This window comes from Rhinoderma darwinii, chromosome 2, assembly GCF_050947455.1.
Source record: "Rhinoderma darwinii isolate aRhiDar2 chromosome 2, aRhiDar2.hap1, whole genome shotgun sequence".
NCBI classification, from domain to species: Eukaryota; Metazoa; Chordata; class Amphibia; order Anura; family Rhinodermatidae; genus Rhinoderma; species Rhinoderma darwinii.
In genome coordinates, this window is record NC_134688.1 from 379,727,962 (window position 1) to 379,755,047 (window position 27,086).

A 27,086-nucleotide genomic window follows, 5' to 3' on the forward strand; every position below is an offset into this window, starting at 1 on the left:
GAGTGCCTATCGGTCCGTAATGGTCTACCTGTGTTCCAGGTATAGCACACTTAAAAAATACCTATCACACGTGTTTTTGTTAGCTATTCATTTATCACAGATGAAGCACATGTCCCTTGTACATTAAACACAGATAATCCCCATTATCTTCTCTACTATTCTCAATTATTTTTGGACTAAAAATACAATTATTGTGTTTATTTAAAAAAAAAGTTTAGAATAACTTAAATCACACAAGTAATGTTTGTGTATTTTGCAAGATAGTCAGTTTTGTAAGTTCAAAAGTTCTCCTTAGATAGAATTATAGAAATAAAATTGAGCGGCTCATTTATAAAAACTTGTCAGCAGATTCAAGAAGTCGTTTTTGTAGCACAAGTCAGAGAATACAGCAGGCTTTAAATAACTAGTTCGAAATGGTCTTTAAAAACTTATGTAGCAGAACATAAGATTCTTATTGTCAGCCTAAAATATAGACATTGTAAAATAAACAAGGAACAGCATGTATGCTACATTCAGTGCTAATGGAACTGTAGACACCTTGCTAGTTTTGCTGTAAGTGCTGTTATCAAAACCCTCTGTCATGTTCCCGAGATCTTCGTATCTTCCTCGAGGCAAAAGTAGCTTGGAGATCAGGCTGCTTAGTTTTGATTCCATGGTAGACTGGAACCGTTCTGTAGGAAGGGGAATATAGTAAGTAAAATTTTGCTCTGTTGGGTCCAGGCAAACTCCTTCAGGGGACTTTTGAAAGAAAACGTTGCTGAGGTCAATGCCTGCCAAAGATGATGGTGATGAGCATGGTATATCTCGAACAAGCTTGTAACTCTCCATCCACTCTCTTAGCCATTCAATCCTACAGTCACACTCCCATGGATTCTTAAAAAGATATAGCCTTCCTATAAAGTATACTGGTCTAAAGACCTCAAAGGGCAAAGTGGTCAAGTTGTTGCTATTTAGATGCAAACATACTAAGCTGGTGAGATTTTCAAAAGCTTCTTCTTCAATGTACATGATCTTATTCCGGTCCAGATAAAGGAATTCCAGTTCAACTAAATCTTGAAACCAAACACCTGAGACATTTTGTATATCGTTCCCACCCAAGTTTAACAACTTTAGTTTTTTCAGTCCCTTGAAAGAGTTTTCTGGTAGCTCATTCAATGAGTTGTCATTAAGAAAAAGGTACTCCATTTTCTGACAATCTTGAAAAGATTTATCATGGATTACATAAATTTTATTGTCTTGGAGGTTAAGATACTTTAGACTTGGTGTATCTTGTAGAGAATTATAAGCCACAGCCTCAATCCTGTTACTTTCCAGATAAACGTGAGTCAAGCTTTGCATTCCTCGGATAGCTCCTGGAATCCTACGAAAGTTGTTTTGAAAAAACATGAGTTCACGTAGTAGTGGAAGATCAACAAATAGCCGGTCAGGGATGTTGAACAAATTGCAGTCTGCTAAATCCAATTTAATTAGTTTCTTTAGAGCTGAAAATGTCTGAGTGTGCAGATATCGAATGTAGTCATTATGGGCCATTTTGAGCTCGATCAGATTGGGCAATCCTTTGAAAGCCCCCGGAGTTATGAAAGATATGTTGTTGTGACTCAATGAGAGAGTTTTTAATGAAGGCAATGTCCCAAAAGCTCGTTCTGAGAGAAATTTGATATTGTTTTTATCTAGATTAATAAAGGAAGCTTCACATGGAAATTCATTGGGGATCTCCAGTAGTGCTATTCGATCACATAAAACAGAGCAGTTTCGTTCCTGAGTACAAACACAGCTTGATGGACAGGATCGGAAACAGGCCCATATGGCATAAAGTGGCTGGATGAAAAGAACAGCTAAAAGAAAACATAATCTTCGTCAGACATAATGTAGAAACAAACATATCTCATTCATTGCATGACTTGTAAAATGTATGTACTGATACTCTATATTTCAAGTTCTAACATTTTGAAACATTATTAGTTTACTTATTCCCTAACCAGATGTATGATCAATAAATATTTCATGTGACAAGAATAATCACAATTTTTAAAAAAAATGCAATTGTAGCCCTTTTTCTTGACCAAAGCAGAATATGTCTCCCCATCCCATAGGACTGCATCTATGAACACTGATCTCTTCATGGCTCTTCATCATCAATTTCTCCACCTTGTATGGGAATTAATAGAGATTACTCACTGTATACCAGTGACAACACATAGTGTTATATTATACCAATGGATGATTAAGCAATAGGCTGAGAATGTGTCCAGCTCCTAGTGATCCAGTGTTGGCCTCATGCACACAGATTACAATGGAGCTGTATGGTGCTCCTTTGCACTGTATTATGGCATTGCTTCTAGGGGAGAATACCTCTGTGATACAACATATGGAGCATACCACCATTTTTTTTCCTGCCCGACTCCATTTAAATTAAACAGAAAAACCTCTATGAGCCTCCGTATAAAATCCTATTTGTGGTACGTCTGTGTACATGAGGTCTAAAGCAGTGTATCTAACCTTTGCTGACCCGGTAGGATAACACGAATATCTTGGTCATTAAGGGGTGACAGAATGCATCTCAACGTCTAATGTATGATGTTCACTTTTGTCCGAATACAAGGCAAAGTTATTTTGCACAAGCTTAGAGCTCCGTTCCTCACTGCAGTCCTTTTACCATGCTAACAATTACTGACGATTATATTAATGAAATTCTATGTTTTTTTGTATTTTCTAAGTTTTACATATAAAACGACATATTAATACAGTAACATTTTTGATTGTATAATAAAGCATAAAATATAAAAGCATAAAAATGAATACTGCCATATATTTATATTTTTTTTGTGGGTGAGTTTTAGATTTTTTGTGTTACCTTCTTTTAGAACTCTGCGTTGTACCGTTGCACATTTATTACTCCGGGAAATGTATGGATAAATTGACAACTGGGTGTTACCATTCCTCTTGTCATTAGGATGTGTCCCTACACAGTCTGATACTGTCAACTCTAAGGCCGGGTTCCCACAGAACTGATACGCTGCGTAAAAACCACGCAGCGTATCCGACTTGAAACCCACAGTACATTCCGTCCGAAAACTGCACCACATTGTGGTGCGTTTTTTCGGACGGAATTTCAGCTGCAGAAAGCAGTAAAAAGTGCTAATACTTACAGAGGTCATTGGTATTGCGTTGCGTGTCTCCATCGCAGTCCGGCCTCCCTGGATGACGCTGCAGCCCATGTGACCGCTGCAGCCTGTGATTGGCCACAACGGTCATATGGGATGTAACATCTTCCCAGGAGACCGGACTGCAGGAAGGAGGAGGGTGTTCTGGGTAAGTATGATTTATTTATTTTTTCCGTAGTTGCGATTTTTGCGGCATAATCCCTGCCAATACGCCGCAAAAGTCATAACACTTGGCTTTCGGTTGCGGGTTTTGCATCCCCATTGAATTAAATGGGGAAAACCCGCAACGGAAAATCAACAAAAACGCAGCATAAATTGACATGTTGCGGAATTAAATTCCGCACCGCAGGTCAATTTATTAACGTTTGCGCTGTATTTTTTTTCCGCAGCGTGGGCATGAGATTTTCTGAATCTCATTCACTTTGCTGCTACTGTAAATGCTGCAGAATTTTAGGCACAGAATTCTGTTGCGGAAATTCCGCAGTATTTACGCTACATGGGAACCTGGTCTACTCGAACGTTCAGAGTCTGTAGGGACACTGCCCATTTGTTCATTTATTCATACATTTCCAGGAAGAATAAATGAAGAACAGCACAATGCATTTCTAAAAAAAAAGATGCTCCAGAATTGTTATTTTATGGGAAATGCAAGTATTTACTAAAACAAACAGGAAAGCGCACATGTCCTCTTTAAAAATCTAAACCGCATGAGAAAGCATCTCATGAATGTTAGGCATTGTAAATCTAATTCCCTTTCATGGGTGATAACTTCTTCACAGAAAGCACCTTTCTCTTACTGAGCAGGCTGCATTTTGTCAGATATACAGTCCGTCCCCAGTTTGGGCAAGGAGTGATTTGACCTTAGGCAGCAAAGAGATTAAAATGTTCCTATTGATTTACACAGAGACTAAGTACAGTAAAAAATAGTGTAGTACCATGTTAGCCAGAAAAAAATATGCAATGTTAAATACTTTTGTGTCAAAAAAGACAAAAGTATAGAAGGTATGATACCTTTATTGGCTAACCATAAAAGTTCTATATGCAAGCTTTCAGAGCACACAGGCTCCTTCTTCAGGCAGTTTTGTAAAAAGCCTGAAGAAGGAGCCTGTGTGCTCTGAAAGCTTGCATATAGAACTTTTATGGTTAGCCAATAAAGGTATCATACCTTCTATACTTTTGTCTTTTTTGACACAAAAGTATTTAACATTAAACAGAGACTAAAAAATTATTAATGATCCCATTTCCTTTGGCGTTCTTGGAAACGCCATCTCTTTTTTCTCCTGTATGTCATCTACAATATGAGAATATGTGTCCTGTGTTCTTTCCACATGAGCTATGTTCATAAAAACATGTACAGCTGTAGATATTGTCTTATGTGAAAGCTGTATAGCACCTATATTATGTAATTCTAAAATAAATATTTATTAATACAAAATTGACGTCATTTGTTTGCAAGAAGAAAATGGTATACTGGTACAGATTTGATAATAGAAGCATAAATACCAATAAACATATAATGGTACATGCGATTGCTGCAATAGTATTTAAATCCAAAAGACCATGTTCCATCTCAACGAATACATATGGTGTTAATGAATTTCAATACGGCCATGCATATTATCACTACATGAAAATAAAATCTATATATACCACTGTATATTGGTACAAAGTCTGGATTAAAAAAAAATGCATTTGATGCCATATATATCGGACCTAGATCTCCCCTAGAAATACTGATTTCATTGCTATTAGTGAAACGCTTTATCTGTAAAATGGAAAATCACATGGAACTGAGGTGCTGCAATATGGTTCTATGTGAGGCCTTACACAGACATTCACTGATTTCTATAGCCATTGTGTAATGTGTGAATGCAGAAGTGCCCAGCGCTTCTGCTTGCACTAACAAGTAAATGTGGAATAGCCCTTTAATGGTTTATATTAAAATATAAGGATATTCTAAGTATAAATACTTTTTTTTATTTGAAAGTAATGAGATTGTGTAACTAGATGAAAAAAAACACTATTTGAATAGTATTACTAAATTGCCCATACATCAACATCTTAGGGATCTTTGAAGTTAAATACACTAAACTAATAAAACATGTCATCTTCTGTTCCGACCATAACGCAACAAAGATAAAATCGTATGTGCTTCACGGTAACTCAGGATGTTCAGAATATCATTCGATACAATATTGAGCATATTTGACCGACATTAATTTCATAGCGTACATCCACAACGTCATGCAAAGTCTGAGCATAGCCTTAGACATTATTCACACTTGTGTGTCTCTGCGCTTTATTCTGTGGAGTAGGTGCAGAATACGGAGCCAATGTTATTCTACGTAATTGTTCACCCTTTTAATATTTTGCACAGATGTTTTCCCACATGTGCTGTGTATTTCTTTATATTCAGCATGTTACATCGAATGTCATTTTATTCTGCATATTACCCAAGTTGCACTGTTTGCATTGTTCCTAGGCTTTATATGCCACTCGTATGGAACTGTACTGAAATACAAAGAATTATTTTTTTAAAAACCTGGTACTTGGTAAAGCAAAGGTGAAAGTCCTAGAAAATGTATTCTGGTATTTACGGTGATTTTATTGATGTGAAATCTAAAAAAATCAAGAAACAGCAGAAAATGAACAAAAACATGATGACTATTGATCATTTGAAACAAATGCCCAGACTGAGATTAAAACATAGATGAGAGGAACCCATTCATTTACCATCCTCTGCACTCCGCTTCTTTGAGGTACAAATGAGAGCAGAGGCCTAAGAAAGCTCCTGAATCCTGATACAAAATATGTAACAGGGCGCCCCAACTATCACACGTAATTCATCCCATTTATCAACTATCACATGCCCCAACTATCACACGTAATTCATCCCATTTATCAACTATCACATGCCCCAACTATCACATGTCATTTATCCCATTTATCAACTATCACAGGCCCCAACTATCACGTCATTTATAGCACTCGTCTCCTCATAAGCGACAAAAAGTGTCTTTCGGGCCTGAGCGTGACGGCGTATAACTCCAAAGTCAATGAATGACATACAAGAAACAAGCAATGATAAGAAACCTACAACAAACTATAACATTTCATAATTTATGGGGAAAAAATTAATGCTTCATATCTACTCCCTCCAGTTTCTGTCATTAGAGAAGATTCTTCAGTGTTTAATTGATATTGGGAATGTTATATATTGTATGCGCTGTTTCATGACATTATGTCTAGTATTGATATGCCTTTTATTTAAAGAATTAAATGGACTGACTGTGTTAATATAGGGTGAGGAGGATTATAATATTACAGAGCTTTAGGAGTACAGACAAAATCCCTGAGAGAAGATTAATGATACATTTCACAGTGAAACAGCTGTTCCCTTCCACACATATCAGAATACGAAACATTATGAACACACCTAAATTATTATTATGTGGAGAGTTTATTAATCGTTATTACAGAAAAGATTTAATGTAGGCTTGAATCTCTAATTATAAGTGTATTGTGTGCCATGAGGCCGTACATTGAGCTGCATCTTCCCAGTCTGGATCTATACATATAGAGGCAGTGAAAGTCAAACCAAGAAAACAGAAAGTATGGTTACCAAGAAAGATAATCTAATTTCAGCTAATGTAATATATTTTATCATATTAAGGGCTCACGGTCCCCATATGGTGTAACGGTCTGTATTGTGACCCCGTAGGTACTCTGTGTAACACTGTATGGTGCATCTGTAAGCTACAGTATTTTTCCCTTGAGGCAATGACCTATAATACGCCATGCACTGGAACATGCCACAATGTTATTTTTCCATTGCGGATTCTGGTTGAATCCATGAGAAAAACTTCTGTGTGCCTCTCTATGAAATTAGAAGTACAATATAGGCCTCAGTTATATACTTGTGGACTGCTACAGGTAGAATTTAATAATTGTCGAAGCAACGACTTTCATTCTCCATCACTAAGGATTGTAAAGCAATACACAATATTACATCCCAATAATTAACCACTTCCCGTTTCACGAGGGAGGGGGCTCATTCCGCGACACGATGGCGGGATGTCAATGACTTTCAATGGATGCCAGTGCCCTGACAAAGGCTCCCAGGTCTGCCAGAGGCATGACCTAATAGTTTGCCTGGCAGTTTTACACTGACAGGCAATAAGGCTTTGGAGTACTAAGTATTCCAAAGCATTATGTAAGTGATCAATGGATCAGAACTTCTAGTCCCCTAGTGGGGCAAATAAAAAAAAAGTTAAACTAACGTAATATGATTTAATAAACTAAAATTTTTAAAAAAAAATTTACTTTTCAAAAGTAGTATAAACTAAATAAATAACTGATATATAGTATCGCCTCAATTGTAATGACCTGTCGGAAAAAAAATATAACCTGTTATTTAAACCGCATCGTGTATGGTGTTAAAAAGAAATACAAAATAATTACGGCGAAATTGCTATTTTCCCCCCCATTTTATAAAAATCAAACACTCATCTATATACACCCCTAAATCGTACCAAAAAAAAAGTCCTGCAATAAAAGTTATAGGTGTCAGAACGTGGCACTCCAAAAATATTTTTCCCCCAAAAACCTGTTATTTAGCATAAGTAGTTTAAAAAAAGAATATATATAAATTTGTTAAGACCATAGACTCGTAGAATAAAATTAACAAAACTATTTATACCATATGGTCCATTGCGTAAAAAAAAAAAAAAAAGTATAGCGTAGTTGCTGTTTTTTTTCCATTCCCCAAGAAATTAATAAAAGTTAATCAATAAATTATATGTACCTAAAAATGGCACCAATAAAAAACTACAACTCGTCCAAAAAATGTGTCATTTGTTTCTTACCAGAAACTAATTAGCATAAATCTAAAATTGCTCACAACTTGCTCAAAAATTATAATTTTTCAAAATAAAAGCCATTGTTATCTACATTACAGCGCCAATCAGATTATGTAGGAGATAGAGCACTTATAATCTGGTGACAGAGCCTCTTTAACCTTAAATTGGTGAACGGCTGGAATACTGATCTCTTCCCGGTTTTCTTTTGGGTCAGACAAGGTCGCCCTCTTTGACTACTTCCTTTTGTCTGTGTTATAGAGCTCTTTGTAGAGTCTATCAGGAAAAATCGATTGGTCAGAGGGATCGCTGCTCCAGAACCAGACCGGCAAGTGGCCAATAGCTCGCTCTAAATAGACAATGTAAATGTCTTCTGTGCAGATAAGCGTTCGGTGACTTTGCCCGTCCACACCTGCAAGGAATTTCGCTGGGCATCAGGGGGCTTAGGTACTGTGAACTGTGTAATGAGATCATGCCTGTGCTTCACACAGTGAAGGTCTGCCCACCCCATGTCACTATTTGCCAGTCCATTAACAGGAGTGGCTTTTGCTTCATTTGGGGCTCCATAATGGACACATAAAAACAGACAGTTGTGTACAAAGAGCCTTGCAAGGGTGGCATCCACACTCTCCTGTGGCCTTTGTTGTATGTGACAGTGTCTGCATGACTATGAAAGCTTCTGAACGTTGCTTGGACAGTTTCTTTCTCCTGTCTTTCTGGAGGAGGATGAGGCAAGTGGGATAGCTCCTTCCCCTGGTTCTACAAGGATGTTTTCAAGTTTGTAAGGAACGCCAGCTGTAGGGACTCAAGCCTGACTTATAGAAACCAAAAACTATTCAACCAGGACTTAATAGTCTTTTGCAGGTTTCCCTGCTGCCACAGCTGAGACTGTTTAGAAGAAGGTGGCTTCAAGGAGGTTGGCCAACAGGTGGAAAGACCTAGCATAGATGGCCATTCAGGGGGGTCTGGGAACTTTTATGCATGCCCGTGGACTATGCAGGACCAGTCACTGGCCAAGGTGACCGTTCGCTGAGGAAACACCCTTGCACCTCTCCGGCAGTGCCGTTTGCACAGACCCTGCTTGATGCCCTGGAAAATGAACTCAGACACTATGTTCCCAGGACCAGCCTATCGTACTATTTGGTACTTTATGGACTTTTCTCTTGAATTCACACAATTAAGGCTATCATGAAAGTCTGGCTTGGCAAGAAACATCTTGATTCATACCATACTCGGAGACTATTCCATCAGGAACAGTCCGGACATTGATGAAAAAGAAGACGGTTACCATTTCCCCCCTGTCCCCTTCTTTTGTCTGTCTTTCAATAAAGCTTAAAGCCTGTGACTCCCCCCGCCTTTCCCCTTCTTTCCCACTCTCCATCCCTTTTCACTGTTGCTTATTGATTGTCATCTGTAGCTTTATCTGAGTATTGGTGTAGTGCAGTGATTGATTACAATGTTTGGCCATAGCCTTTGCAGTCTGTTGTGCTCTTGTGCTACAAAATATGTAATATTTATTGTGCTGTGTTCCAATATGCATTGCGTCGCAGTATATTGTATGTTTGCATTCGATGACTGATTGTGAATAAAGCTATTTAAAACAAAAAAACAAAAAAAAAAAACAGTGTTGTGACTGCTGTCTACAGATGAGTGTCTCTGGTTTGGCTATCATCGCAAGTCGTGTTTCAAGGCTCTATAAAGGGTCAGACATTGACTTACAGGGTAGTCATCTATAGGTGACACTAGGAGACAGTTCTCTTCCGTCTGGAGGAGAGCTAATTTGCATACTTTTCCCAGAAAGCATTGTCCTCAAAAGGTATGGACACCTTTGCACTGATTTTTTTTTATTATTGTTTATTTGTTTCCTAAATGCAAAATTAAGCAACTTTCTAAATAATCTTTAATATATTTGTTCTAATTTGTTCTTCTTGTGTAACTCCTATAAATATCTGGTTGTCCTGAAAATTCAGACACAAATCCGGTAAAACACTGCTCTCTTTGCTCTGTCCCTACTGTCTTTGTTAGCAGCGGGTTAGACTGTGGAGAGAGGGGAAAGCATCCAAGACTTCAGGGAGGGCAAATCACACAAGCTGTTCTGAATCAGATTGGAGGGAGAATTACACAGGCTTTATGTGAGCGCTCAGTTGCTTCATTTCTGTTCGGCTTTTTCTTGAAAACAATGTATCGGAGGACGGACTCCAATACATCGGATATCTGGAAAAAGCCGTGTCTGATAATCTGGTCGGGGATTCTGCTCCTAGAGGAATCCCCTGAGGTCACTGTCCATATATGGATGTTGACATCAGGGGCTGCTCCTGAAGCGGAATCCCCGGCGAGAGGTGGCAACGGGGCTTCCGCTCAAGGAGTAGTCACTGTCCATATATGGACAGTGCTTAAAGTAGCGCTGTGCCTGGAGAGTCCTCGGCGAGCAGAGGAGCTCCTTCTGCTTCTCCACTCAGAACTAATTCTGAAGTAGGGAGCTGATGGTTCCCTGCTTCAGAATTAGTGACTACTCCTTGAGCGGAATCCCCGTTGCCGAAGATCTGGCGGGGGATTCCGCTCCTAGAGGAAACCCCTGAGGTCACTGTTCCTATATGGATAGTGACATCAGGGGCTCCTCCTGGAGCGGAATCCCTGGCCAGAGTCAGCAACGGGGATTCCGCTCACAGAGTAGCCACTGATGTCACTGTCCATATATGGGCAGTGAATTCAGGGCTACCCCCTAGGAGCGGAATCCTCGGCCTATGCTCTGGCTGGGATATCCGCTCCTAGAGGAAGTCCCATTGCCGCTATCTTCAAGGGGGTATGGCACTATGTACATGGACACTGTGGCACTATCTACAAGGGCACTGGCACTAGGGGCAGCTAAGGGGGCATTATACTGTATGGGGGCAGCTATGGGGGCATTATGCTGTATGGGGAAATTTGTTTGGGCATTATACTGCATGGGGGCATCTGTATGGGCATTATACTGCATGGGAGCATCTGTGTGGGCATTATACTGTATGGGGGCATCTGTGTTGGCTTTATGCTGTATGGGTTCATCTATGGAGCAGTATACTGTATCGTGGCAGCTATGGGGCATTACACTGTATGGTGGCAGCTATGAGGGCATTATACTGTAAGGTGGCAGCTAGAGGGCATTATACTGTGTGGGGGGGCTGCTATTTGGTATACTGTGTGGGAGGCTCTATGGGAGCATGATACTGTGTGGGCTGAATTGGGTGTGAATTGGTGGTGATTGGGTGGGATTAGAGGCGTGGCTTATAAGAAAAAAAATGTTGCGCCACATCGGTTGTCCCTCTTTGTGATACTTGAAAGTTGGGAGGTATGGGGTTATACACAGGGATGAAGGGTGTTATACACAGGGATGATGGTAGCTATATACAGGGATGATGGTAGTTATATACAAGGATGGTGACCCCCATCATTCCTGTATATAACCTCATCATCCATGTATTTATATACCCCATCATCCCTGTATTTATATAACCCCCATCATCCATGTATTTATGTAACCCAGCGTCGGCGATGAGAGAAGAGGTGGAATGTGTACGAGGAGAGACGCGGTGGCCAGGCAGTGAGGGAACTCCAGTGATATCCTCTGTAGATACTGCCACACACCCACCCATATATAATGCCACACACCCACCCATATATAATGCCACACCCCCACTAGATAATGCCACAGTGCCCTATTTAGATACTGCCACCACCCTAGATAATGCCACAGTACCCTCTATAAATAATGCCAGTGTCCTCTGTAGATAATGGCACAGTTCCCTCTGTAGATAATGGCACACACACAACTTGTAGATAGTACCACACACCCCCCCCCCCCTGTAGATAGCTCCATTGGGGCTCCCTCTAGGAGTGGAATCCCCAGCCAGAGCGTTGCTGATGCTTTAGCCAGGGATTTCTTTGCTGGAGTAGCCCCTGACATCATAGACAGTCCACTGTCCATGACGTCAGGGGCTGTCCATAGACAGTGAAGTCAGGGAATCCTCCTGGACCAGAATGTGATGTCAGGGGCCATCCCAGAGCCGGAGTCCCAGATCAGAGCACTAGTATAGGCTCTGCTCCGGAACACTGGGGAAGCCCCTGACATCACTGTCCATATATGCTTCTAGCACTCTGCCTGGGATTCCAGCTCTGCTCCTGACATCACTGTCCACATATGGACAATGATGTCAGGAGTAACCCCAGAGCTGTAGTCAGAGGCTTCCCCAGAGTCCCAGGGCAGAGCCTATACTAGCGCTCTGCCCGGGACTCCAGCTCTGGGCAAGCCCCTGACATCACTGTCCTCCTATCTCGTCGTCCATACCCCTCCTTCTCTTTCGGAGTTCCCTCACTGCCTGGCCGCCGCGTCTCTCGTCATACACACCCCCTCCTCTTCTCTCATCGTTCATGCTGTGGCCAGGCAATGGGGGAACTCCGAGAGAGAAGAAGAAAGAGAGGGTGTGAAAGACGATATAGGATGAAGAGGGGACGTGTACTTTGAGAGATGACGCGGGTCTTTGCTCAGCCAGCATTTCCGGCTGAAAAGAGGCACGGCAGCGGGACCAGAGGCGGAGCTCTGAAGAGCTCATGAAACATCTGCCCGGCCCACTGCCTGTAAATGTAGTTGATGACGCGCCGTGCCTTTTTTGAGCCGGAAGTGCTGGCTGAGTAAAGACATGGAATGTTACAGGAAATTAAAAATTTACTCTGGATGTGATCACGTGACCGCTAATTAGAAGTAAGTAGCCGTTCCAAAAATAAAAATACATTATATTAGAAAGTTAATTGTACATGTCACCTTAGGTTAAAATAGAAATAAAATGTATTCCTGGTCAACACCTTTAACTAAAGCTTTATAGGAACCTAGAAGTGAAGTTTCCAAATCTGTACAGGGATTAAAGTGTCTGAGTAAACCACCACCAAACATAGACCAGTTGGCTAGCAAGGAAATGAAGATCTATATTTGGAAGGGCTAGTCCACCCTGCTCAGTGGTTAGTTGTAGTGTACCAAGAGCAATTCTAGGGGTACATAAGGTTTTAATTTTTTATATTCATAAAAATGTAGTATGAAAGACAGAGGCATTTATAACTGTAATTTCCATGGAAACAGATATAGCAAATGGGGTCATTCACAATGTACATGAACTGAAATACAAAAGTGTATGAAGAAATGCAAAAAAAAAAAAGAAACTAATTAGAAAAAATAAGTATATATTTAATTTTACTGCAGTAAAGATTTTCAGAAAGCATCTGAAATGAAGATTCAAGAATGAGCGTTATGGAATGGTTCATGGTCAGAACTCATGTATTCGGTATATCTGGAATTTCTCACTTAGAATCTTTTGTTTTGCAAAATCCATAATGCATTTACAAAAAGAGAATTATTCTGACAATGCATTGAGGGAAGTGAAAGAGGCTTTCATGAATTAAAAAAGCATTCTGATTCTCTGTAAAATTGTGACAGTACTAAATGTTATAAACAGTAGGCAAAGCAGATACAGATTACCCCTGGTGCTTTTACTGCAGAAGCCTATCACCCTGAGTTATGGGAAATATTAACACATATCAGCAGGGGTGTACACAGAATCATAGGGCACATTACAAAACTCCGCTAAATGTACTTTTCCATTATTAACAATAATGTTCAACATTACTGTTCTTAATAATTCCATATTATATCTGTATTGACAAGATCTGTTTTTCTGAATCAATAAATATCATTCTGAATACATGCATCCTTCACTAGGGTGAGCTAACTGCAACTTAATTGAAGTCGCTGTATAAATCTGTAAGCAAGCAGAGGTAGCAGATCAAAGCTGGGCCCCCTCCTATTATTAGCCCCATAGCAGTTGCATTCCCTGCCTCTTTGATAGGTAGGCCACTGCAAATCAGAGGTAAGGCGAGGAATTCAGAGAGGAATTCCAAATAAGACATATTAATAAATATATTTCATGGAATCAAACTGTACAGCTTCACAATTATTTGCATGTTATTTTGTATTGTGCTTTGGTCAAAAATATGGATCATGACCAATCTGTCCACAGAACCATATAATTTATCTGAACTTACCATCCTTGTTACCATCTGGAACCCAGACCCCACCTGACCCCCCTAATAACAGCCACATATAGGAGAGCTGGCTGCGCGTGCATGTGGCCCTCTCCAACGATGTCAGTGGAAGTTCCGGAAATAGTTGAGCCGGTTACTCCCTTAGGCCTCATGCACACGGCCGTGTCCGTAATCACGGCCCGCAATTGCGGGCACGGCCGGCCGCCGACAACCGCAGGCCACATTTTCGTGCCGTGCTCCCATACAAAGGATGGAGGCACGGCCTGCAAAAAACGAAAAGTACGGCTAATAGAACCGGGCGGGTCTGTAATTACGGAGTTTTTTTTACGGTCGTGTGCATGGGACCTTAGACTTCAAAAAAGAGAGGTCCAACTGCATGTATCGTCACCTCTTGGATAGTGATAGGGAAAAATTAAGAAACTAAACTTTTTACTAATGTATCAAATTTTTTTTTATATGTTTTTGGTTTTAGTATGTTAATAAAATAAATTTTATTTATTTGTGTTTTTGTGTTTTACTTTTTTCTTTTTTTCGAACTTTTACTTCTCTATGGGGGCTGCCATTTATTTTTTCATCTCTATATGCATCGATTAACGACACATACAGAGATGGAATACGGCACATACATCCCCATAGTGAATGCAAACGGGAGCCGTTCCATTCACTATAGCGTACGCCGTCTGTGTGGGAACGGCGCATGCGTAACTCCCACACAGTCCAAAAGGAAGGTCTTTGGCCGAGCGACATCCGGCGCCATTTTCATGTGGACCGGAAGCCGCGGCCGGACAGTAAGATGACTACTTCCGGTCGCGGCTTTCGTCCATATGTTCAGAAGCAAGGACTAGGAGCGGAGGGAGCGGACGGAGCGGAGGCAGCAGGAGCAGGTAAGTTATGTTTGTGTTTGTGCGTGTTATACTGTGTGATTACACTGTATCTAATCATCCTACACTCTGCATTCGCTCAAAAAATGGCGGAACACAGTGTAGGAGGTTTGAACATTCAACCCCCTCCTTTCTCCTTGCACTAGCCAGGATAAAGGAGGGGGCATTGTGCGAGCACACTAGAGCGTGTGTGTCTACACCAAATTTCCAGCATAAAGCAATGAGGTTGCTTTACCACATTGCAATGCTGCAATTTTGGGAATTGCTCCCTCTAGTGACCAGCACATGGAAATGTTATAAATTAGAATCTAATTTATAATATTTCCTGACTAGCGACACATTCCCTTTAACAGACAGGAATTCTATCAGTTCAACTAACCATTGTATATAATAAATTAACCTTTATCTTTACCACATTATATTATATAGACATGTACCACTTTGCATATCATAAATTAACCTAATCTTGATTACATAGTATAGCATAAATTAACATTATCTTACATATATTTTGTAATGTAAACATATGCAATTGTACACTAAGGCCCCATTCACACGACCGTGCCCGCAATCACGGCCCGCGATTGCGGGCACGGCAGGCCGCTGACTGACAGCCGCATTTTCGGGCCGTGCTCCCATACAATGTATGGGAGCACGGCCCGCAAAATGCGAAAGAACGGACATGTTCCATAATTCCCGGAACATTTCCACGGCACTGACACCCTTCTGTAGTGCTACGGAAAGGTGTCAGTGTTAAATGAAAGTGAATGGCTCCGTTTTTGCGGACCACAATTGCGGTCCACAAAAACGGAGGTTTTTTGCTGTCGTGTGCATGGGGCCTTAGTCTCTCTGTCTTCTGGTGCACATGTCACACATACGTCATATTGGCTATATAAACTGCTGTAATTAATGATGATGTTAGTTCTGAATAGGAATTCAGAGCTCTGGGTATATGCAATAAACCTTCTAAACCTAAAGAAGCTGTATTGATGTGAATTCCTACTGGAGATTGAAGTTTTTACACTGCCGTACCAGATAGGATTGGGAACGACCATCAGGGAATTCCTGTTTTCCTGAGAGGTCGAGGTCCTAGCGGTGAGAAGTGTATACACTACCCATATAAATAGTGACTGCCAGGGGCATAAATAGAAAATACTGGGCCCCATAGCAAACTTTTAAAAAGGGCTCCTCACTTTTTAGTTCAGGAGCCCATTTAAACTTTGCTACAGTTATAATTCAGGAGTACGTTTCAGCAGTCAATTTCATTATGAATCCAGGTGGATTTGCAGTTACACTGAAGAAACCAAGGGGGTAATTAAGAATGGCTGTATGCCAGTATAACAGCATTAAAAAGCGCACGTCATATTTGCGCAATAATTTGTGACTTGTTGACATTTCCACCACAGCACTTTTTAAACATAGTGGGTGGGGCTCCATGGGAGGACAGGGCTGCCCGTGGCCCAACAGCCACTATAATATACACCTGGCGTATATAATAGCGGAAATCTATGCCAGCTAGTAGCTATGTAGTTTGTGGTGCATGAACAGCCCAAGACGCAACAAATTAATAAATTTCTCACATCTTACTCTACCAGCCTTCTGTCTAATCTAGCGTATGAAACGCCAGTCTTAGTAAATCTGGCCTAAATTCCTATTTTTCCAAAACACAATCAAATGGCAGTCAGCTATTTAACCCCTAGGCGCAACAGGACGCAACTGTACATCCTGGCGGGAGGTTACTTAGCACCAGTTACTGAGACTTTCTCGGTGCACACTGTGAGTGACAGTGTGCACCGGAAACTGGGAGAGCAGCTGTCCCCGACAGCTAACACTCCCCAGTCACCGGCAATGAACCCGTAAAAGCAGACCCACCAATCACAATGCGTTTTCACCCAGGGCGGGTGAAAAATATCGAACACAGGCTCTGATCTCTTAGTAGATGAAGAGAAGTTGGAGAGACCAGAGCCTGTGACGTGTTGTGTGCCCCTCATTGTTAAAAAAGAGAATAACCCCTCATTTCCAGCTCCCCTGTTCCCAGTGTGTGACCCTACCACCTCCCAGTGAATAAGATTTTTTTTTAAATAATTTTTTTTTCATTATAATTCATTTAGTTGTTAGGTAGTTGTCTAGCTCATCTACCTCAATTTGTCGCATCAGTTGTCAGTTCGTCAGCGTCAATTCGTTCATGCAATTGTCAGTGTCAATCCGTCGCGTCTTTTGTCAGTTAGCGTCAACCCACTGTCAGCCACGTCACTGGTCAATTAAGTCAGCGTCAATCCGTCACTGTCAGTCGCGTTACTTCTCAGTTAGTCAGCATCAGTAAGTGTCAGTTAGTAAGTGTCAGGTAGTAAATGTTACTGTCTTATAAAAAAAAATCACAAAAAAATAATCATTTGTGTTTGTCAGCGTTAGTATTTAGTGTTTTACATTAATTTAAAAAAAAAAAAAAGACTGTGTATTAGTGTTTGTTGCATTTCACTGAGCTACGTGTGTATACATATATATATATACACACATTTATAAAATAGTAGCGAGACGTTACACCGCTGAAGAGGCGTATGCCAATGATCGTGTCTGATACAGCCTCAGCGAGCGATGAGGAACCAGAGTTCATTCTCTCTTCCTCCTCCTCCAGTAACAGTGAGGAACCTCCTCGTAGTCGCAGGAGGGTTAGTGGGCAGGTTCTGCCTGACCCTGAAACTGACATTCTGCCTAACCCTGGTACTGTCACAGCATTGATTGGTGAGCCCCAACTAATTACACCCCCAAATCCCAGAATTTACTGCTGCGGCAGTAATTCCGTGCAGACGGAAGGGCTGGCTGTAATGGGCTTTTTAAAATTCTTCACGGATAAGTTGATCCGGCTTATGGTGGACCAAACAAACATTTATGCCCACTAATTTATTTCTGAACACCCCAACTCCTTTAATGCCCAGCCCAATCGGTGGCAACTAACCAATTGTGCAGAAATGCAGAAGTGTTGGGGATTAGTCCTCAACATGGGTCTCACTAAAAAGCCCAAAGTTGGATCCTACTGGTCTATGAACATTTTGTATCATTGTCCACTGTACCAAAACACACTGACCCGCTTTGAAGCCCTTAATAAATTTCTGCACCTTAGTGACAACTCCCAATGCCCCCCCCTGAGAATGATCCCAATTCTAACAGACGTTTTAAAATTAGGCCCCACGTTAAAATCTGCACCCTCGAAAAATAAATTTCAACTGATGAATCCCTGGTGCACTTCAAGGGCAGGCTGAAGGGCAGGCCAATATTTGTCAATAAGCGCCCCAGGTACGGGATCAAGGTCTACAAGCTGTGTGAATCTGATTAGGGATACAACTTGTACTTGGACAACTGGTACAGAAGTGTACCCCTGTTGAAATGTCTTCTAGAAAAAAAAAACAGCGGAATGTGGAATGGTCCGAAAAAACCAGAGGCACCTTCCCAAGACCCTCATCAGCCAATCCCTGCAAATTGGCGAAAGCGGGGCATTGCTTCAGGATGGGATTCTGTGCCTCAAATTTAGAGACAAAAAAGATGTCTGCATATTGACATCTATGCACGATGCCAGCTGGGCTCCTGTCCCCACACATGGATTCACATCATCCACGATGAAGCCTACATAAATGCATACAGGCATATGATCAATTCTTGGGGGAGTTTGACCTGAATTATCAGGTTTTAAAACCCTATAGTGCCATGAGGAAAAGCTAAATCTGGAACAAGAAATTGGCAGTGTACCTTGTCGAGATGACACTATATAATTCATTTTTAATTTTCAGAAAAGCTGCCCATCCGGGTACATACTCGGAGTACCAAGAAAAAGTTATAAAATGTATTTTGCTTGGAGACGAGGTGGGGGAAACTTATGCTGCTTCAATTAGTGTTTCTGAGTGAAGTGCCTGCCATACCAAAAAAAATGCATGGCACAAAAAAGGTGCCGTGTCTGTGCAAAAAGGGGTATGCGAAAGGATACCATATATCAGTGCAACACTTGTCCATCCAAACCCAGCTCTGCATGAACGACTGCTTCCGAATCTACCACACCTCCCTGGATTAAAAATGTGATACTTTTAAAACTCCCTCCCCCTTTCCCTTTATCATTCTGGTACTGCCATAATCGGGAGAAATTGCTTTACAAATGTTGAATGTTGGGATGCTTTTTATCCTTTATTCTTTGTAAAAATGTCTACGTTTTTGAGGGGTGCAGTTTCCAAAATGGGGTCACTTCTTGGGGAATTCCACTGTACTGGTACATCAAGAGCTCGGCAAACGCGACATGGCACCTGAAAATCATTCCAGCAAAATTTGTGCTCCAAATGGCGCTCTTCTGTCCACTGCCGTGGGTCCAAACAGCAGTTTATTACAACATATAGGGTATTGCCGTAATCGGGAGAAATTGCTTTACAAATATTGAGGTGTTTTTTCTCCTTTATTCCTTGTAAAAATAAAAAATGTCTACATTTTGTCAGAAAAAAAGTAGATTTGCATTTTCAGATTATTTTTAATAAAATCAGCAAAAAAAAACTGTGGGGTCAAAATGCTAACTATACGCCTAGATAAATTCCTTGAGGGGTGTAGTTTCCAAAATGTGGTCACTTTTGTGGGGTTTTGGCACTGCAAGACCTCTTCAAACCTGACATGGTGCCTAAAATATATTTGAAAAAAGGAGGCCCCAAATTCCACTAGGTGCTCCTTTGCTTCTGAGGCCTGTGCTTAAATCCATTACCGCACTAGGGCCACATGTGGGATATTTCTAAAAATTGCAGACTCTGGGAAAAGAATATTAAGTTCAAACATAAAATATGTACGTTTCACCTCTACTTTGCTTTAATTCCTGTGAAATGCCTAAAGGGTTAAGACACTTTCTGAATGCTGTTTTGAATACTTTGAGGGGTGCCGTTTTTAAAATGGGGTGACTTATTGGGACTTTTTAATATATAAGGCCCTCAAAGCCACTTCAGAACTGAACTGGTCCTTGAAAAAAATGGTCTTTTGAAATTTTCTTGAAAATGTGAGAAATTGCTGCTAAAGTTTTAAGCCTTGTAACGTCCTAGAAAAATAAAAGGACGTTTAAAAAAATGTAGACACATGGGAAATGTTAGCTAGTAAATATTTTTTGTGGTATTAATATCTGTTTTATAAGCCGATACATTTAATTTAAAAAAAAATGCTAATTTTTGCAAATTTTCTCAAAATTAGGGTGTTTTTCACAAATAAATATTGAATTTATCGACCAAATTTTTTCACTAACATAAAGTACAATATGTCACGAGAAAACAATCTCAGAATCGCTTGGATAGGTAAAAGTGTTCCAAAGTTATTACCACATAAAGTAAAACATGTCAGATTTGAAAAAATCGTCTGTGTCCACGAGGGCAAAACAGGCTGTGTCTTGAAGGGGTTAAAAGCAGTTGTGTGAATGGTATTTGACATCCACCCCGCATATGTGACTCATTACATTTATGATTTTATTTATTGCTTTGATATTATTGTTGTGAATTCTTCATTGAAATATTTGTGGGAAGTAAATATTGGCATAGATGCAGCTATATAACCCACTAGATGAAAAAATATTTTCTATAACCTCTTAACATGAATATGAGAACTTACCAATCAGAACGTTGGCAAACATTACTTCTTCCATTAGACCAGGGCATTTCAGAAATTATTAGAAAAGGGATCTTTATCTGTAATATATGAAATAGAAACAGTCAATGACAGTGTTTGTGTCTGTATATTAGATAAATGTGATTTCATTATGGTATCATAATTACATTTTCTGCCAAACTTGAACTGAAAACTGACCCTGTAGATGCCATCAGGCATCCTATTACAGCTTCCTATTACAGCTTAAAGGAGGCCACATAAAATGTATATAGAACATGTAAAAACTGTAAAGTGAGTAGTTACTATTGAAAGACAGTAATATCAATATAAGAGGTTTGTTTAGGTATGTGTGCCTGCAGTGCTGGCTGCGGTATATGGCTCCCTGTCTCCCATATCCTCATCTTGACAATCATAGAGCATGTTTACCCAGATTTCTGTGGACCCTGGTATCTGGCTATGCTTGACTTATCGTAATCAGGTAGTAGTGGTGTTTGCGACCAAGCCTTATAATAACTAAAGGGAAACATTTAATATGACCGAAGCAATGTCTTATAGCCTACCTGGTGCCTAATCTCTGCGCGTTGGGCAAATAAACATAATTATTTTTCGATTTAAAAAAACAGATGTTGCTTTTTGGTTTTACTAATCATTATAACAAATAGGCTGAATGTACCGCCGTATGTTATGATCATGAAATGTATGCACATAACAACTAACTTACATAATAAAGTTACCTTATATAATAATAAAAAAATAACATCCCACAAGCCACAAAATTATTTTTATATCTTGTAACATATATATATATATATATATATATATATATATATATATATATATATATATATATATTTATATATATACACACATACATACATATATATATATAAATAAATAAAACAATATACACACACACATATATATATATATATATATATATATAGCAACAATTCCAAAAGACAAGACAGCACTCCAAATTCAGTGATAAATGGGATCACTTTTAATCACCTCTTGCAACGTTTCAACCCTGCTCAATGGGGTCTTTTTCAAGAATTGTTGCTGGCTATTTGGGACACTGGTCGAGTGTCTGAACAGGAACCTGTGCACCCGATACTTCGAATTATGGTGCTGCTTCTATTTTTCTTTTTATATATATATATATATATATATATATATATATATATATATATATATATATATATATATATATATATATATATATATATATAACAAGGTCGTTAGCAGAAATATAACTCCTGAATCACTACTACACATATATATTGCTTCTGTATAATATTTGGAATTGACCACAAGTTGTTGCACACATCATTTTATAAGAACTCATTAGTTATCTTACCTAGTTTCTTGGTTAGGTGCTCCCGTAGTTCCGTGTTTCAGAATGATCCTTCTCTCCCTTGCATCTCCATCCATTTGGTTTGCTTCTCTCTGAAAGTGATCATTTAATGGCCCTGAAATCCCCAGTATCAAATGAGGATTATGTGAGAGATGTAAGAATGCGATTGCTTGAAAAGCAAGACACGGATTGTTGATAAATCAATCTGGTCTCCGCCTGAAATAATATCACAACCTTTTTTGGCTTTGATCCATGCAATCCATACAGTATTGCCACTAATTCAGAGGAATGATAACTAAACAAAACAGGTTGCATAATGTAACTCGTGAGTGGAGTTGAGATTTTCTGACTTTGGATTGCTGAAAAATCAAACAATCTGTGTGGCATTTTAAATGGCTGTATAGTAAAAAGGCATTCTAACAATTTACAAATATGACTTCTATTCTATCATTTTATTTAGTTATTTCCTTAAAGTTCAGGATCTGTCCTATTAGATTGCCTATTTTGAACAGAAAAACATTAAAGGGGTTGCCCCACCATTAAATATCATATTTATTGTATAGATTATGAAAAAATGAACAATGTTGTTATTTACACGCTGTTAAAAAAATGATCCATTGAAGAGTTAGGACATTTACTTACATAGTATGGCACCACCTAGTGTTCAAAGTGTATAATTTCCCTATGGTTTCGCTCTCAGTATTCAACAAGGCATTTTATATTTTAATATGGAAGTAAAAGCATCTAGAAAGCCACATGAGCAAATTTTTCCAAGGTTTATATTGCTACAGTTCTTCCTTTTATAAGTATGAACATAAATATGTTATAAAGCTATCACACACCCCATGGCTTTACGGGGTTTGACTTCAATAAAAGGAGATTCAAAACAAAGTGTATTGCTATGTGCACTTCCACCGAAGAGCTGAGTGCTGGTGGACACACATGCTCAATCACTCTCCCTACAGCCAGGTCTCTGCATAGAAGTCCTCTGTTCACTGCAGAGCAGCCAATAGAAATAGCTTTCTGCCCTGCATGTCAGGGAAGGAGCAGATCCCCTCCGCTGTGGTAGCATTGCATTATAGCTGAGAAGACCCCTTCTTTTAAGCTTGTTAGGTCGGTATAGCTCTACACTCTTTTAGCTGATATGAATCCTGCACATGCCCACTCAGCCTTTATTGTTTTATTTCAATATATTTTTAGTGGTTTCTAAGGGATTGCATACTGTGCATGTCACATAGTAAATAACTTCAGTCCTCTAGATCCCGTGTTACCTATCTGCAGGGAAAGTAAGAGGGAACTATGTTGTCAGGTGCCAGGAGGGGGAAAGGAGACTGATTCTGCCCAGAACCTACCCCCAGTAGCACAGATTAGCAGCAGCACCAAGGAGGACACAGGGAAGAAAAAAAAGATGAAAAAGGTTTGTATATTTAAGAAACACTGCAATTTCTTTAAAATAGCTATTTAACAGCATTTCTAGACTTTTGGTATGAAAATGATTTATGGGATAACCCCTGTAAAGGCTCACACTGCAATGTTTAAACCCAATGATGTGTTACATAGCGGTACAAGGTGACAGTACTTGTACAATACATGATATGTTCCATTAATAGTGACCAATATGTTTTATAATCCAAAAACAAGCCAAGGCTGCCACAGCTGCACCTTGTTTCTAGGATCATTGACAAGAAATATCTAAAGCATTTATGTGTTCGTCTCCTCAATCCTCCTACTCTGCACACCAAGCTAGTCAGGCCACCGTGCAGGGGAAACAGCACTTTAGCCAACGCAGTCACTGCTGCAGCAATAGACTGCGACATCTAAGTGGTTTCAGAGGGAGGGGGCTCTATCTGTCACCCAATCAGCACCTCTGCAAAGGGGTGTGTTGGTTTCTATGGCAGGGGGACTAACAAAGGTCCACAGGTCTGCAAACAGTGTATGCCTATAAGGCCCTGCCAGAGGTGGAGCCTAATAGAACGCCTGTCTGTTTTACACGGACAGGCATAATTTACTGCAATACAGAAGTATTGGAGTGTATTATAAAAATGAGCAAAGGATTGCATAGTGAAGTCCTATAGTGGAACTAAAAAAAAGTAAACACACAGATCAATAATGTTTATAATAAATATAAGAAAAATCCCAAGTAAAAAAAATGCGCTTGCGAGGTGCCGATGGTTTTTATGGCAGCCGGGGGCCTATCGACGGCACCCAGGTCTGCCTTTAGTGAATGCCTACTAGTTTCTGCCAAAGGCATGGCCTAATAGATGCCTGTCAGTTTTACACTGACAGGCATAATGCACTGCAATACAGGAGTATTGCAGTGTATTATAAAAGCAATCAAATTATCGCAAAGTAAAGTCCCTGAGTGGGACTAAAAAAAAGTTAAAAAAAGTTTAATAAAGTATGATAAATAAATAAATAAATATCCCAGGTTGAAAACTACGCCAACTATATGACTATCACATTATTTAACCCACATGGTGAACGGTGTAAAAAATGAAATAAAAAAAACATTGCCAGAATTCCAGTTTTCTGTTCACTCTGCCTTCCAAAAAAAGTGATCAAAAGGTCATGTGTACCCCAAAATGGTAGCAATAGAAACTACAAATCGTCCCGCAAAAAAAATATGTCCTCATACAGAAAACCTAATAATTTTGAAAAAAAGCGTTTCTATTGCGTAAAAGTAGTAAAACATAAAAACTCCACATAAACTTGGTATTGCCGCAATTTTAATGACCCGCTGAATAAAGTTATGTTATTCATACCGCACCATAAACTGAGTAAATTTAAGACGCAAAAAAGAATGACGAAATTTCCGTGTTTTTTCCATTAATCCCCTAAAAAAATGAATAAAAGTTAATCAATAAATTATATGTACCCCAAAATGGTGTCATTGAAAAATACAACTTGCTTTGTCATTAAGGCCTAAAATAGGCTGGTCACTAAGAGGTTATATATCTTACTACCTGTATATTTATGTGAAAGTCAATAAACAAAACAATAAACATTTGGATTCCTAGGAGAGACAGATGCAACTACTATATGTACAAGGCCTCATGCACAAAACTTGAGAAACTTCAAACTGTTAATTTTGGCTGGGAGCAAGTGACTTGAAAGTTCACAAATAGAGCTAAAAAAAATGTTAATCCAAAACTGCAGGATGGTCTAAAATTTCCAGGGGCTATCTATGCGAGTAAAGTATTGGAGGGACTGTAGATTCATATGTAGAGGGTAGAGATAACCCATGACACATGTAGGATTACTTGGGCATGACAACACCAATAGAGATGAGCGAACCGGGACAACCGAACCCGGTTTCGGTCCGAACATCCAGAAAAGTTCGGTTCGCAGCGAATCCGAACTTCACCGGGTTCGGTCAAACCCGTTTTGACCGAACCAGGTCAAAAATATTATACAAATCGGCAGCCACTTGTCTCTATCAATCACTGATAGAGAAAAGAGGCTGCTGATTAAAAATAAAATAAAAAGCATTTCATACGTACCCGGTCGTTGACTTGGTGACGAGTCCCTCTTCTTCCTCCAGTCCGACCTTCTTTTCTGACGCGGCAGCCTGTGATTGGCTGCAGCGATCACATGGGCTGTATCGTCATCCAGGAAGGTCGGGCCGGATGTCGAGAGGGACGCGTCACCAAGGCAACGGCCAGGAGACCGGACTGGAGGAAGCAGAAAGTTCTCGGTAAGTATGAACGTCTTTTTTTTTTTTTTTACAGGTTACTCTATATTGTGATCGGTAGTCACTGTCCAGGGTGCTGAAACAGTTACTGCTGATCAGTTAACTCTTTCAGCACCCTGGAGAGTGACTATTTACTGACGTCGCCTAGCAACGCTGCCGTAATGACGGGTGCACACATGTAGCCACCCGTCATTACGGTAATATATTTTATAATGGGAGCACGGCTCGGAAAAACGACCGGCTGCCCGTGCTCATCTGCTTAAATACTCTGTGCTGCTTTAAACTCTGTGGACAGGTCAGGATCCTGTTTCTTTTAAATGCTGCTGGGGAACCCGCTCGATCCACTATATAAGGCTGCGCTACAGTGCAGCATTTAAAAGAAACAGGATCCTGACCTGTCCATAGAGTTTAAGGCAGCACAGAGTATTTCAGAAGATGAGCGTGCAGATTCAGTGCTTCTGTGAACTCTGCTCTTACCATTACGTAGCTCAGTTGTACCTCTCCTCCACTCCTGTCCTCAATAACACCTTCACATGATTGGCAAGTCACCACGTAATGGTAAGAGCAGAGTTCACAGCAGCACAGAGTATTTCAGGAGATGAGCGTGCGGATCTTGTGCGGGGTGGTGACTTGCCAATCATGTGAAGGTGTTATTGAGGACAGGAGTGGAGGAGAGGTAACAGACTGAGAGCTACGTAATGGTAAGAGCAGAGTTCACAGCAGCACAAAATCTGCACGCTCCTCTCCTGAAATACTCGGTGCTGCTGTGAACTCTGCTCTTACCATTACGTAGCTCAGTCTGTTACCTCTCCTCCACTCCTGTCCTCAATAACACCTTCACATGATTGGCAAGTCACCACCCCGCACAAGATCCGCACGCTCATCTTCTGAAATACTCTGTGCTCCTGTGAACTGTGTGTGTGTGTGTGTGTAGATGTTTGTGTGTGTTTTTGTATGTGTGTTTGTGTATATGGGTGTGTGTTTGTGTGTGTTTTTGTATATATGGGTGTGTTTGTGTGTATATGGGTGTGTTTGTGTGTATATGGGTGTGTTTGTGTGTATATGGGTCTGTTTGTGTACATGTGTTTGTGTACATGTGTTTGTGTACATGTGTGTTTGTGTATATGTGTGTGTTTGTTTGTATATGTGTTTGTGTATATGTGTTAGTTCGTGTATATGTGTGTATATGTGTGTTTGTCTCTTTATATATGTGTGTGTGTGTGTGTGTGTTTGTGTATAAGTGTGTGTGTGTGTTTGGATATGTGTGCGTGCGCGTGCATGTGCATATCTCTTGTTGTGTTTGTGTATATATGTGTTTGTGTATGGTTGTTTGTGTGTGCATGTATATATGTGTGTAGGTGAGTAGAAGTATTGTTATTGTTCACATTGAGAACTGTTTTTTTATGTTGTTGCAGATTTTGATGTACCGATTGGACAACATCTTCGATTCGTTGGACT

At 40.0% G+C, this 27,086-nt stretch overlaps 1 protein-coding gene across 1 annotated transcript; it reads right to left on the minus strand.

Annotated features, from left to right (window-relative positions):
* Nucleotides 1–275: 275 nt before the first annotated feature.
* Nucleotides 276–22,126, minus strand: NYX (nyctalopin). The gene is made up of 3 exons (XM_075850761.1): nucleotides 21,941–22,126; nucleotides 20,587–20,663; nucleotides 276–1,835 (listed from the first exon to the last, which is right to left on the minus strand). The coding sequence occupies exons 2-3, from the start codon at nucleotides 20,618–20,620 to the stop codon at nucleotides 463–465; spliced, it is 1,407 nt and encodes a 468-aa protein (XP_075706876.1). The 5' UTR covers nucleotides 20,621–20,663; nucleotides 21,941–22,126; the 3' UTR covers nucleotides 276–462.
* Nucleotides 22,127–27,086: the final 4,960 nt, after the last annotated feature.